This window comes from Oncorhynchus tshawytscha, linkage group LG25 (genome assembly GCF_018296145.1).
Source record: "Oncorhynchus tshawytscha isolate Ot180627B linkage group LG25, Otsh_v2.0, whole genome shotgun sequence".
Lineage (NCBI taxonomy): Eukaryota > Metazoa > Chordata > Actinopteri > Salmoniformes > Salmonidae > Oncorhynchus > Oncorhynchus tshawytscha.
Genome location: NC_056453.1, coordinates 40976341 through 40989705, shown reverse-complemented (window position 1 = coordinate 40989705; position 13365 = coordinate 40976341). Strand labels below are relative to the sequence as shown.

The following is a 13365-nucleotide window of genomic DNA, read 5'->3' as shown; positions in this document are numbered from 1 at the left end:
ATTAATATATTTAATCATGCTTTAAATTATACATGTTGTATGACCATTATTTTAGTTTACATGTGGCAAAGCTATTACCACGGAAATTATACGTGGCCGACTTGTTTTCTTGACAACAACAAAAAGAGCAACAGATTGCTTAGCGTGACTAATCAACAGGTCCTATTCAAGACCGAGGTGTGGACAGCATGGTCCTGTTGTAAATGTATCCTGTCCTCATCCTCCCTCAGACACGAAACGCTTTTAAAATAATGGGTTTTGTGCATAGTTTTGTGCGCATTCGAAGCAAGACATGTAGGCTATTCTAAATAATCAATAATAATAGTGTTATATAATCCATTGGAAAATTACGCCGATACGCAGATAAATAAAACCCGTGTATCCATTATCTTGCTATCTTAATAGCCTGTAGAAAGTGCTCATAAATATATTTTAAAAATAACTACGAATCGAATGAGAAGGGACGTCGCGGTAGAATCACTGACAGGATAATGTTTGAGGACCACCGAAACATATGAGTCGGTTAGATGTTGTTGATGGCTCCACCCCTGTTACCTGTACATCTCCCTAGCCATCTTCCAAACAGATCTGACCCGGTAGCCGCATATCAGCTGGCCGCCGCTGAAGCAAGAAGAGGACAACAAACCTATGGAAAGCGTTATCGCAAATCTTTTCTGAAAGGGAATAAATGAGAAAATCGCGGTTATAAAGAGAGGAAGTAGTCTTCAACAGCTAGCGAGAGCGCTAAATGTACCAGAAGTAACGGACCTGGTTCTCAACAAGGTGGAGTTTTGTGAGCGAGGGCTACCCATCGATTGCGCTTTACGCTATTCGGTTACCAGATGCAGGAACCTGATCGACAGGTTGCGCGAAGATAAGAGCTGCCTTTTTCTGGAAGTATTAAACCGTTACACCAGAACAAACAAGCAAAGAAGAACAGTAATTGGATTTCCTATATGGAATTAAATGAAAGAGTTTTAAAGAAATATCAGATTTTTTTTTTTTTTTACACACAATTCGCATTTAGATATGTCTTCTTTAACGATGTGTGAATGACTGCTGTATATGGAACGAACACATCCTGTCATTTGAAGTGAAGTTTGTGCGTAACAGGTCGCTGAGAACACAACATTTACATAGAAGAAGGACTGATGAAAACGAACCGGGCAGAGTAGAGGAAGAAGAAGGTAGTTAGTTTAAGCAATATGGCTGAATTGTGGGGTAGGGGACACTGTCTGGAACTACTCAAAGAGTCTGGATGCTAGTTATAGGACATGGCAACATATCCCTGGGCATCGGTAGCCTCAGAATAATGCCTAAAGGTAAACATAGTTACTATCCGGACTCTCCCTCTATCCGCATATCCAAGATGGATGTGATCATCCCGTTCTCCCCAGATGTGCCCTGTGATAGCAACGGGCAGCGCATGTGGTGGGCTTTCCTTGCCTCCTCCATGGTTACGTTCTTTGGGGGTCTCTTCATCATTCTGCTCTGGAGATCTCTCAACTACCTGTGGACCGTCTGCTGCCACTGTAATACCAAAAAAAAGGTTGGTCATATCCATGTGTCCACAGCAGCACTTTTCCAATGCATTCACAACTTGTGACAGAAATTAACTATTGTCTGTGTCGCTGTTTTAGTGTGGTACTGTGGCTTCATACAATTTGGATTCAAGGATTTGTGTATTTTATTATTTGCTATAAGCCTATGATCCTGACAGTCCCTGTGCAATCAGGAACAACATTGTTTCCTTTCCCCCAAATTAAACAATAACAGTTCTAACCCTTAACACAGTTATAACAAATGCATAACATTGTCACCCTCGAAGCATCGTTACCTATCGCCGCACAGAAGCAGCGGCCCTTACAGAGCAAGGGAAACAACTACTTGCGTGCATAAATGTTTTAAGAGCCAGTGACCTCACTGATTGAAACGCTACTAGCACGCACCGCTAAGTAGCTAGCCATTTCACACCGGTTACCGGTTACATAGGACACTATTTTTTTAGGCCATATTTTGCATAATGTTGGTTGAGAATAAACAAACACATTAGTATCTCTTACAACCATGTGTCATCTCGTTATCTCAAATTACATGAGCAGAATTAGAGCCGAAGAAAATTGTTAAGGCACCAGTAGGCCTGCAATTTAGGCCTGTTTTAAACCCTTACCATAACCCTAACCTTAACCCATTACCCAAACCCTAAACCTAACCACCAACCACTTACCCTAACCCTAATTGTAACCCTAACCTTAAACCTAACCACCAACCACTTACCCTAACCCTAATTGTAACCCTAACCTTAAACCTAACCACCAACCACTTACCCTAACCCTAATTGTAACCCTAACCTTAAACCTAACCACCAACCACTTACCCTAACCCTAATTGTAACCCTAACCTTAAACCTAACCACCAACCACTTACCCTAACCCTAATTGTAACCCTAACCTTAAAGCTAACCACCAACCACTTACCCTAACCCTAATTGTAACCCTAACCCTAAACCTAAACCTAACCACCAACCACTTACCCTAACCCTAATTGTAACCCTAACCCTAAACCTAACTCCTAACCCTAAACCTAACCACCAACCACTTACCCTAACCCTAATTGTAACCCTAACCCTAACCCTAAACCTAACCACCAACCACTTACCCTAACCCTAATTGTAACCTTAACCTTAAACCTAACTCCTAACCCTAAACCTAACCACCAACCACTTACCCTAACCCTAATTCTAACCCTAACCCTAAACCTAACCACCAACCACTTACCCTAACCCTAATTGTAACACTAACCCTAAACCTAACCACCAACCACTTACCCTAACCCTAATTGTAACCCTAACCCTTAACCTAACTCCTAACCCTAAACCTAACCACCAACCACTTACCCTAACCCTAATTGTAACCCTAACCTTAAACCTAACTCCTAACCCTAAACCTAACCACCAACCACTTACCCTAACCCTAATTGTAACCCTAACCTTAAACCTAACTCCTAACCCTAAACCTAACCACCAACCACTTACCCTAACCCTAATTGTAACCCTAACCCTTAACCTAACTCCTAACCCTAAACCTAACCACCAACCACTTACCCTAACCCTAATTGTAACCCTAACCCTAAAACTAACCACCAACCACTTACCCTAACCCTAATTGTAACCCTAACCCTAAACCTAACCACCAACCACTTACCCTAACCCTAATTGTAACCCTAACCCTAAACCTAACCACCAACCACTTACCCTAACCCTAATTGTAACCCTAACCCTAAACCTAACCACCAACCACTTACCCTAACCCTAATTGTAACCCTAACCTTAAACCTAACCACCAACCACTTACCCTAACCCTAATTGTAACCCTAACCTTAAACCTAACCACCAACCACTTACCCTAACCCTAATTGTAACCCTAACCCTAAACCTAACTCCTAACCCTAAACCTAACCACCAACCACTTACCCTAACCCTAATTGTAACCCTAACCTTAAACCCCTACGGAGAGAGATCTCATCTGTATTCTTCGTAGCTGTTTACATACCACCACAGACAGAGGCTGGCACCAAGACAGCATTGAATGAGTTATATTCCGCCATAAGCAAACAAGAAAACGCTCACCCAGAGGCGGCACTCCTAGTAGCCAGAGACTTGTAATGCAGAGACATTTATATCAGTTTTACCAAATTTCTATCAGCATGTTAAATGTGCAACCAGAGGGAACATAACTCTGGACCACCTATACTCCACACACAGAGATGCATACAAAGCTCTCCCTCGTCCTCCATTTGGCAAATCTGACCATAATTCCATCCTCTTGATTTCTTCTTACAAGCAAAGATTAGAGCAGGAAGCACCAGTGACTGGATCAATAAAAAAGTGGTCAGATGAAGCAGATGCTAAGCTACAGGACTGTTTAGCATCACAGACTGGAATATGTTCCGGGATTCCTCCAATAGCATTGAGGAGTGCACCACATCTGTCATTGGCTTCATCAATAAGTGCATTGATGATGTCATCCCCAAAGTGACCGTATGTACATACCTCAACCAGAAGCCATGGATTACAGGCAGCATCCGCACTAAGCTAAAGGCTAGAGCTGCCGCTTTCAAGGAGCGGGACTCTAACCCGGAAGCTTAGAAGAAATCCCGCTATGCCCTCCGACGAACCATCAAACACACAAAGCGTCAATACTGGACTAAGATCGAGTCGTACTACACCAGCTCTGACACTCGTCGGATGTGGCAGGGCTTGCACACCATTACAGACTACAAAGGGAAGCACAGCCGAGAGCTGCCTAGTGACACAAGCCTACCAGATGAGCTAAACTACTTCTATGCTCGCTTCGAGGCAAATAACACTGAAACATGCATGAGAGCACCAGCTGTACTGGAAGACTGTGTGATCACGCTCTCCCCAGCCGATGTGAGTAAGACCTTTAGACAGATCAACCTTCACAAGGCCGCAGGGACAGACGGATTACCAGGACGTGTACTCCGATCAAGTGTACACCGGCAAGTGTCTTTACTGACATTTTCAACCTGTCCCTGACCGAGTCTGTAATACCAACATGTTTCAAGCATACCACCATAGTCCCTGTGCCCAAGAACACTAAGGTAACCTGCCTAAATGACTACCGACCTGTAGTACTCATGTCTGTAGCCATGAAGTGTTTTGAAAGGCTGGTCATGGCTCACATCAACACCATCACACCAGAAACCCTAGACCCACTCCAATTTGCATACCGCCCCAACAGATCCACAGATGATGCAATTTCTATTGCACTCCACACTGCCCTTTCCCAACTGGACAAAAGGAACAGCTATGTGAGAATGCTTTTCATTGACTACAGCTCAGTGTTCAACACCATAGTGCCCACAAAGCTCATCACTAAGATAAGGACCCTGGGACTAAACACCTCCCTCTGCAACTGGATCCTGGACTTCCTGACGGGCCGCCACCAGGTGGTAAGGATAGGTAACACACACATCCGCCACACTGATCCTTAACACAGGGGCCCCTCAGGGGTGCATGCTAAGCCCCCTACTGCGCTCCCTGTTCACTGCACGGCCAGGCACGACTTCAACACCATCATTACATTTGCAGATGATACAACAGTGGTAGGCCTGATAACCGACAACAACGAGACGGCCGATAGGGAGGAGGTCAGAGACCTGTCCGTGTGGTGCCAGGACAACAACCTCTCCCTCAATGTGATTAAGACAAAGGAGTTAATTGTGGACTACAGGAAAAAGAGGACTGAGCACGCCCCCATTCTCATCGACAGGGATGCAGTGGAGCAAGTTGAGAGCTTCAAGTTCCTTGGTGTCCACATCACCAACAAACTAACATGGTCCAAGCACGACAAAACCTATTCCCCCTCAGGAGACTGAAAAGATTTGTCATGGGTCCTCAGATCCTCAAAAGTGTATACACCTGCACCATCAAGAGCATCCTGACTGGTTGCATCATTGCCTGGTATGGCAACTGCTCGGCTTCCGACCGCAAGGCACTGCAGAGGGTAGTGCGTACGGTCCAGTACATCACTGGAGCCAAGCCTCCTGCCATCCAGGACCTCTATACCAGGCGGTGTCAGAGGAAGGCCCTAAAAATTGTCAAAGACTCCAGCCACCCTAGTCATAGACTGTTCTCTCTGCTACCACACGGCGAGCGGTCCCGGAGCTAGGCCCAAGAGGCTCCTAAACAGATTCTACCCCCAAGCCATAAGACTCCTGAACATCTAGTGAAATGGCTGCCCAGACTTTTTGCATTGCCCTACTCCCCTCCCCTTTGCATTGCCCCCCTGCCCCCCTCCACCTTCCACACCACTGCTACTCTTTGATTTGATTATTCAACTTAAAATTAAACTTTAAATAACCCTTGTCCTCATGAGGGATGATTTTCCTTGTTTTACTTGTTTGACTTGTTCGAATTTTAAGTCCCCGCAAGGTTTGAAGAACCAACACACACACACACACACATACAGTTGTCAGTCAGTCCAGAATAGTGCTAGCTGGGATAATGCTAGCTGCTGCTGCTATTACACCAGTCTCTCGTTGTTGTCTGTCAATGAGACATTCATCAAAAATCAGTTGCCAGCACAATACTGTGCGTCACTGTAGTGATCAAGGCCTAGATTCAATCAGATGAAGTATTAACCTGTGATAGCTGATACCTTCATTAACCGTCGATAGCTGATACCCTCATAGACAATGTTTTGGCTGTGTCGGATGGTGGAACTGCGTTGCTGAGCAGTTGCTCTTGTGATCATTGTCACGAAACCAAACCCGCCCCACTCGCGTTAGAAGTTCAAACCCGCCCCACTCGCGTTAGAATTCAAACCCGCCCCACTCGCGTTAGAAGTTCAAACCCGCCCCACTCGCGTTAGAAGTTCAAACCGCCCCACTCGCGTTAGAAGTTCAAACCCGCCCCACTCGCGTTAGAAGTTCAAACCCGCCCCACTCGCGTTAGAAGTTCAAACCCGCCCCACTCGCGTTAGAAGTTCAAACCCGCCCCACTCGCGTTAGAAGTTCAAACCCGCCCCACTCGCGTTAGTTCAAACCCGCCCCACTCGCGTTAGAAGTTCAAACCCGCCCCACTCGCGTTAGAAGTTCAAACCCGCCCCACTCGCGTTAGAAGTTCAAACCCGCCCCACTCGCGTTAGAAGTTCAAACCCGCCCCACTCGCGTTAGAAGTTCAAACCCGCCCCACTCGCGTTAGAAGTTCAAACCCGCCCCACTCGCGTTAGAAGTTTAAACCCGCCCCACTCGCGTTAGAAGTTCAAACCCGCCCCACTCGCGTTAGAAGTTCAAACCCGCCCCACTCGCGTTAGAAGTTCAAACCCGCCCCACTTCAAACCCGCGTTAGAAGTTCAAACCCGCCCCACTCGCGTTAGAAGTTCAAACCCGCCCCACTCGCGTTCAAAGTTCAAACCCGCCCCACTCGCGTTAGAAGTTCAAACCCGCCCCACTCGCGTTAGAAGTTCAAACCCGCCCCACTCGCGTTAGAAGTTCAAACCCGCCCCACTCGCGTTAGAAGTTCAAACCCGCCCCACTCGCGTTAGAAGTTCAAACCCGCCCCACTCGCGTTAGAAGTTCAAACCCGCCCCACTCGCGTTAGAAGTTCAAACCCGCCCCACTCGCGTTAGAAGTTCAAACCCGCCCCACTCGCGTTAGAAGTCCAAACCCGCCCCACTCGCCAAACCCGCCCCACTCGCGTTAGAAGTTCAAACCCGCCCCACTCGCGTTAGAAGTTCAAACCCGCCCCACTCGCGTTAGAAGTTCAAACCCGCCCCACTCGCGTTAGAAGTTCAAACCCGCCCCACTCGCGTTAGAAGTTCAAACCCGCCCCACTCGCGTTAGAAGTCCAAACCCGCCCCACTCGCGTTAGAAGTTCACATCGAGAAAGTGAACATAATCTTCTTCTTTTTTTAACACGAAAAAAATCAGGACTTTTATCATCCTAATGGAGGTGTAGATTAACTTCTCACTGTTAATGTAATTTCTGTTGATGCTTTAGATATAAAGCCGGGAGCTACTTGTGGATTTGACAGCTCTAACGTAGGTCCACCTCCATCTCCGCCAAAACCATGTGGGTGTCGGCTAAACATCGGTTTGCGGCTGAGGCTAAACATCGGTTTGCGGCTGAGCCGTTGTTGCTCCTAGACATTTCCACTTCACAGGAACAGCACTTACAGTTGACTGGGGCAGCTCCAGCAGGGCAGAAATTGTACAAACTGACTTGTTGGAAAGGTGGCATCCTATGACGGTACCACATTGAAAGTCACTGAGCTCTTCAGTACGGGCCATTCTACTGCCACTGTTTGTCTATGGAGATTGCATTGGCTGTGTGCTCGAGTTTATATACCTGTCAGCAACGGGTGTGACTGAAATAGCCGAATCCACTTTCTACAGTGCCTTCGCAAAGTATTCAGATCCCTTTGACTTTTTCCAAATGTTATTATCCCTTGTTCAAAAATGGATAATGATAAAATTAAAATTCAATCTACACACAATAACCCATAATGACAAAGCAAAAAACAGCTTTAACATTTTTTTTATTTTTTAGAAATGTTTGCTAATTTATAAAATTAAAAAAAAAAAACACTGTAATATCACTTTTACATAAGTATTCAGATCCTTTACTCTGTACTTTTTGGGAGCACCTTTAGCCAGCGATTCCATCCTCAAGTGTTCTTGGGTATGACACTACACATAGATGTTCTTTACCATTCCACCATCAGATTTACCACCAATGCTCCTTATAGGACACATCACTGCACTCTATACTCCTCTGTAAACTGGTCATCTCTGTATGCCCGTCCCAGTGGTTGATGGTTATTTATAAAACCCTCTTAGGCCACACTCCCCCCTATCTGAGATAGAGTTGAAGTCGGAAGTTTACATACACTTAGGTTGAAGTCATTAAAACTCATTTTTGAACCACTCCACAAATGTCTTGTTAACAAACTATAGTTTTGGCAAGTCGGTTAGGACATCTACTTTGTGCATGACACAAGTAATTTTTCCAACAATTGTTTACAGACAGATTATTTCACTTATAATTCACTGTATCACAATTCTAGTGGGTCAGAAGTTTACATACACTACATTGACTGTGCCTTTAAACAGCTTGGAAAATTCCCAAAAAGTTGCACGAGAACTTCAGTTTCTTGGCAATTTCTCGCATGGAATAGCCTTCATTTCTCAGAACAAGAATAGACGGATAAGTTTCAGAAGAAAGTTATTTGTTTCTGGCCATTTTGAGCCTGTAATCGAAACCACAAATGCTGATGCTCCAGATACTCAACTAGTCTAAAGAAGGCCAGTTTTATTGCTTCTTTAATTAGGACAATAGTTTTCAGCTGTGCTAAAATAATTGCAAAAGGGTTTTCTAATGATCAATTAGCCTTTTAAAATGCTAAACTTGGATTAGCTAACACAACGTGCCATTGGAACACAGGAGTGATGGTTGCTGATAACAGGCCTCTGGACGCCTATGTAGATATTACATACAAAAATCAGCAATTTCCAGCTACAATAGTCATTTACCACATTAACAATGTCTACACTGTATTTCTGATCAATTTGACGTTATTTTAATGGACAAAAATAGCTTTTCTTTCAAAAACAATGACATTTCTAAGTGACCCCAAACCTTTGAATGGTAGTGTATAAATAGAGAAAGAGAGATAGAAACAGAGAGAGTGTATGTATGTATGGATAGATAGATAGATAGATAGATAGACACAGAGAGAGCGGTATGTATAGATTCAGTGGGGAGAACAAGTATTTGATACACTGCCGATTTTGCAGTTTCCTACTTACAAAGCATGTAGAGGTCTGTAATTTTTTAAATCATAGGTACACTTCAACTGTGAGAGACGGAATCTAAAACAAAAATCCAGAAAATCACATTGTATGATTTTTAAGTAATTAATTTGCATTTTATTGCATTACATAAGTATTTGATCACCTACCAACCAGTAAGAATTCCAGCTCTCACAGACCTGTTAGTTTTTCTTTAAGAAGCCCTCCTGTTCTTCACTCATTACCTGTATTAACTGCACCTGTTTGAAGTCGTTACCTGTATAAAAGACACCTGTCCACACACTCAATCAAACAGACTCCAACCTCTCCACAATGGCCAAGATCAGAAAGCTGTGTAAGGACATCAGGGATAAAATTGTAGACCTGCACAAGGCTGGGATGTGCTACAGGACAATAGGCAAGCAGCTTGGTGAGAAGGCAATAACTGTTGGCGCAATTATTTGAAAATGGAAGAAGTTCAAGATGACGGTCAATCACCCTCTGTCTGGGGCTCCATGCAAGATCTCACCTCGTGGGGCATCAATGATCATGAGGAAGGTGAGGGATCAGCCCAGAACTACACGGCAGGACCTGGTCAATGACCTGAAGAGAGCTGGGACCACAGTCTCAAAGAAAACCATTAGTAACACACTACGCCGTCATGGATTAAAATCCTGCAGCACACGCATGTCCAGGGCCGTCTGAAGTTTGCCAATGACCATCTGGATAATCCAGAGGAGGAATGGGAGAAGGTCATGTGGTCTGATGAGACAAAAATATAGCTTTTTGGGCTAAACTCCACTCGCCGTGTTTGGAGGAAGAAGGATGAGTACAACCCCAAGAACACCAACCCAACTGTGAAGCATGGAGGTGGAAACATCATTCTTTGGGGATGCTTTTCTGCAAAGGGGACAGGACGGCTGCACCGTATTGAGGGGAGGATGGATGGAGCCATGTATCGCGAGATCTTGGCCAACAACCTCCTTTCCTGAGTAAGAGCATTGAAGATGGGTCGTGGCTGGGTCTTCCAGCATGACAACGACCCGAAACACACAGCCAGGGCAACTAAGGAGTGGCTCCGTAAGAAGCATCTCAAGGTCCTTGAGTGGCCTAGCCAGTCTCCAGACCTGAACCCAATAGAAAGTCTTTGGAGGGAGCTGAAAGTCCGTATTGCCCAGCGACAGCCCCGAAACCTGAAGGATCTAGAGAAGGTCTGTATGGAGGAGTGGGCCAAAATCCCTGGTGCAGTGTGTGCAAACCTGGTCAAGAACTACAGGAAACGTATGATCTCTGTAATTGCAAACAAAGGTTTATGTACCAAATATTAAGTTCTGCTTTTCTGATGTATCAAATACTTATGTCATGCTTTAAAATGCAAATTAATTACTTAAAAATCATACAATGTGATTTTCTGGATTTTTGTTTTAGATTCTGTCTCTCACAGTTGAAGTGTACCTATGATAAAAATTACAGACCTCTACATGCTTTGTAAGTAGGTGTAACGGTTTTCTAGTGGTGATGAAGGAGAGTCGGACCAAACTGCAGCGTGTCGATTGCGATCCATGTTTATTTAAACAAACGTAAACACGACTAAACACGAACACTACAAACAATAAACGAAACGAAAACCGAAAACAGCCTATACTTGTGTCAACTAACATCAAACAAGGACATTAAGACACTCAGGACACTAAGGACAATCACCCACGACAAACTCAAAGAATATGGCTGCCTAAATATGGTTCCCAATCAGAGACAACGATAAGCACCTGCCTCTGATTGAGAACCACTCCAGACAGCCATAGACCTTGCTAGACAACCCACTAAGCTACAATCCCAATACCACCACCAAAACCCCAAGACAAACACACCACAATTACAAAAACCCCATGCCACACCCTGGCCTGACCAAATACATAAAGATAAACACAAAATACTTTGACCAGGGCGTGACAGAACCCCCCCTAAGGTGCGGACTCCCGAACGCACCTCAAAACAATAGGGAGGGTCCGGGTGGGCGTCTGTCCATGGTGGCGGCTCCGGCGCGGGGACGTGGACCCCACTCCTTTAATGTCTTAGTCCCCTCTCCCTTCGTCCCTGGATAGTCCACCCTCGCCGCCGACCATGGCCTAGTAGTCCTCACCCAGAACCCCACTGGACTGAGGAGCAGATCGGGACTGAAGGACAGCTCGGGACCGAGGCAGCTCGGGACTGAGGGGAAGCTCGGGAGTGGGAGAAAGCTCAGGAGTGAGAGAAAGCTCAGGAGTGAGAGAAAGCTCAGGAGTGAGAGGAAGCTCAGGAGTGAGAGGAAGCTCAGGAGTGAGAGGAAGCTCAGGAGTGAGAGGAAGCTCAGGAGTGAGAGGAAGCTCAGGAGTGAGAGGAAGCTCAGGAGTGAGAGGAAGCTCAGGAGTGAGAGGAAGCTCAGGAGTGAGAGGAAGCTCAGGCAGGTAGATAGATCTACCAGCTCCTGGCTGGCTGGTGGTTTCAGCAGATCCTGGCTGACTGGCAGATCCTGGCTGACTGGCAGATCTGGAAGAGTCTGGTTGACTGGCAGATCTGGAAGAGTCTGGTTGACTGGCAGATCTGGAAGAGTCTGGTTGACTGGCAGATCTGGAAGAGTCTGGTTGACTGGCAGATCTGGAAGAGTCTGGTTGACTGGCAGATCTGGAAGAGTCTGGCTGACTGGCAGATCTGGAAGAGTCTGGCTGACTGGCAGATCTGGAAGAGTCTGGCTGACTGGCAGATCTGGAAGAGTCTGGCTGACTGGCAGATCTGGAAGAGTCTGGCTGACTGGCAGATCTGGCGGCGCTGGGCAGACTGGCGGCGCTGGGCAGACTGGCGGCGCTGGGCAGACTGGCGACGCTGGGCAGACTGGCGGCGCTGGGCAGACTGGCGACGCTGGGCAGACTGGGGGCACTGGCGGCGCTGGGCAGACTGGCGGCACTAGCTGCTCCATATAGGCTGACAGCTCTGGCGGCTTCTTACAGACTGACCGCTCTGGCGGCTCCGTGCTGACTGGCAGCTCCTTGCAGACTGGCAGCTCCTTACAGACTGACAGCTCCGTGCAGACTGACAGCTCCGTGCAGACTGACAGCTCCTTGCAGACTGGCAGCTCCATGCAGACTGGCAGCTCCATGCAGACTGGCAGCTCCATGCAGACTGGCTGCTCTATGCAGACTGACAGCTCTGGCTGCTTCATGCAGACTGACATCTCTGGCTGCTCCATGTAGACTGGCTGCTTCATGCAGACTGGCAGCTCGGGCTGCTTCATGTAGACTGACAGCTCTGGCTGCTCCATGCGGACTGACAGCTCTGGCTGCTCCATGTAGACTGACTGCTTCATGCAGACTGGCAGCTCGGGCTGCTTCATGTAGACTGACAGCTCTGGCTGCTCCATGCAGACTGACAGCTCTGACTGTTCCATGCAGACTGACAGCTCTGGCTGCTTCATGCAGACTGGCAGCTCTGACTGCTCCATGTAGACTGGCTGCTTCATGCAGACTGGCAGCTCGGGCTGCTTCATGTAGACTGACAGCTCTGGCTGCTCCATGCGGACTGACAGCTCTGGCTGCTCCATGTAGACTGGCTGCTTCATGCAGACTGGCAGCTCTGGCTGCGCTGAACAGGCGGGAGACTCCGGCAGCGCTGGAGATGAGGAAAGCTCTAACAGCGCTAGATAGGCGGGAGACTCCGGCAGCGCAGGAGAGGAGAAAGGCTCTGGCTGCGCTAAACAGGCGGGAGACTCCGGCAGCGCAGGAGAGGAGAAAGGCTCTGGCTGCGCTAAACAGGCGGGAGGCTCCGGCAGCGCTGTAGAGGAGGAAGGCTCTGGCTGCGCTGAACAGGCGGGAGACTCCAGCAGCGCAGGAGAGGAGAAAAGCGCTGGCTGCGCTGAACAGGCGAGGCACACTGAAGGCCTGGTGCGTGGTGCTGGAACTGGTGGTACTGGATCGAGGACACGCACAGGAAGCCTGGTGCGGGGAGCTGCTACCGGAGGGCTGGGGTGTGGAGGTGGTACTGGATAGACCGGACCGTGCAGGCGCACTGGAGCTC

General features: G+C 47.1%; 1 protein-coding gene across 2 annotated transcripts in view; it reads left to right on the top strand.

Moving 5' to 3' along the window:
• Positions 1 to 583: 583 nt before the first annotated feature.
• The window catches only part of LOC112224696 (calcium-activated potassium channel subunit alpha-1), a 214727-nt gene continuing 201945 nt past the window's right edge, over positions 584 to 13365 (top strand). For both annotated transcript variants that reach the window (XM_042305752.1, XM_042305753.1), the window contains exon 1: positions 584 to 1549. In XM_042305752.1, coding sequence (XP_042161686.1) covers positions 1259 to 1549 — 291 coding nt within the window. In that variant the 5' untranslated portion in view covers positions 584 to 1258. The remainder of the gene's footprint in view (positions 1550 to 13365) is intronic.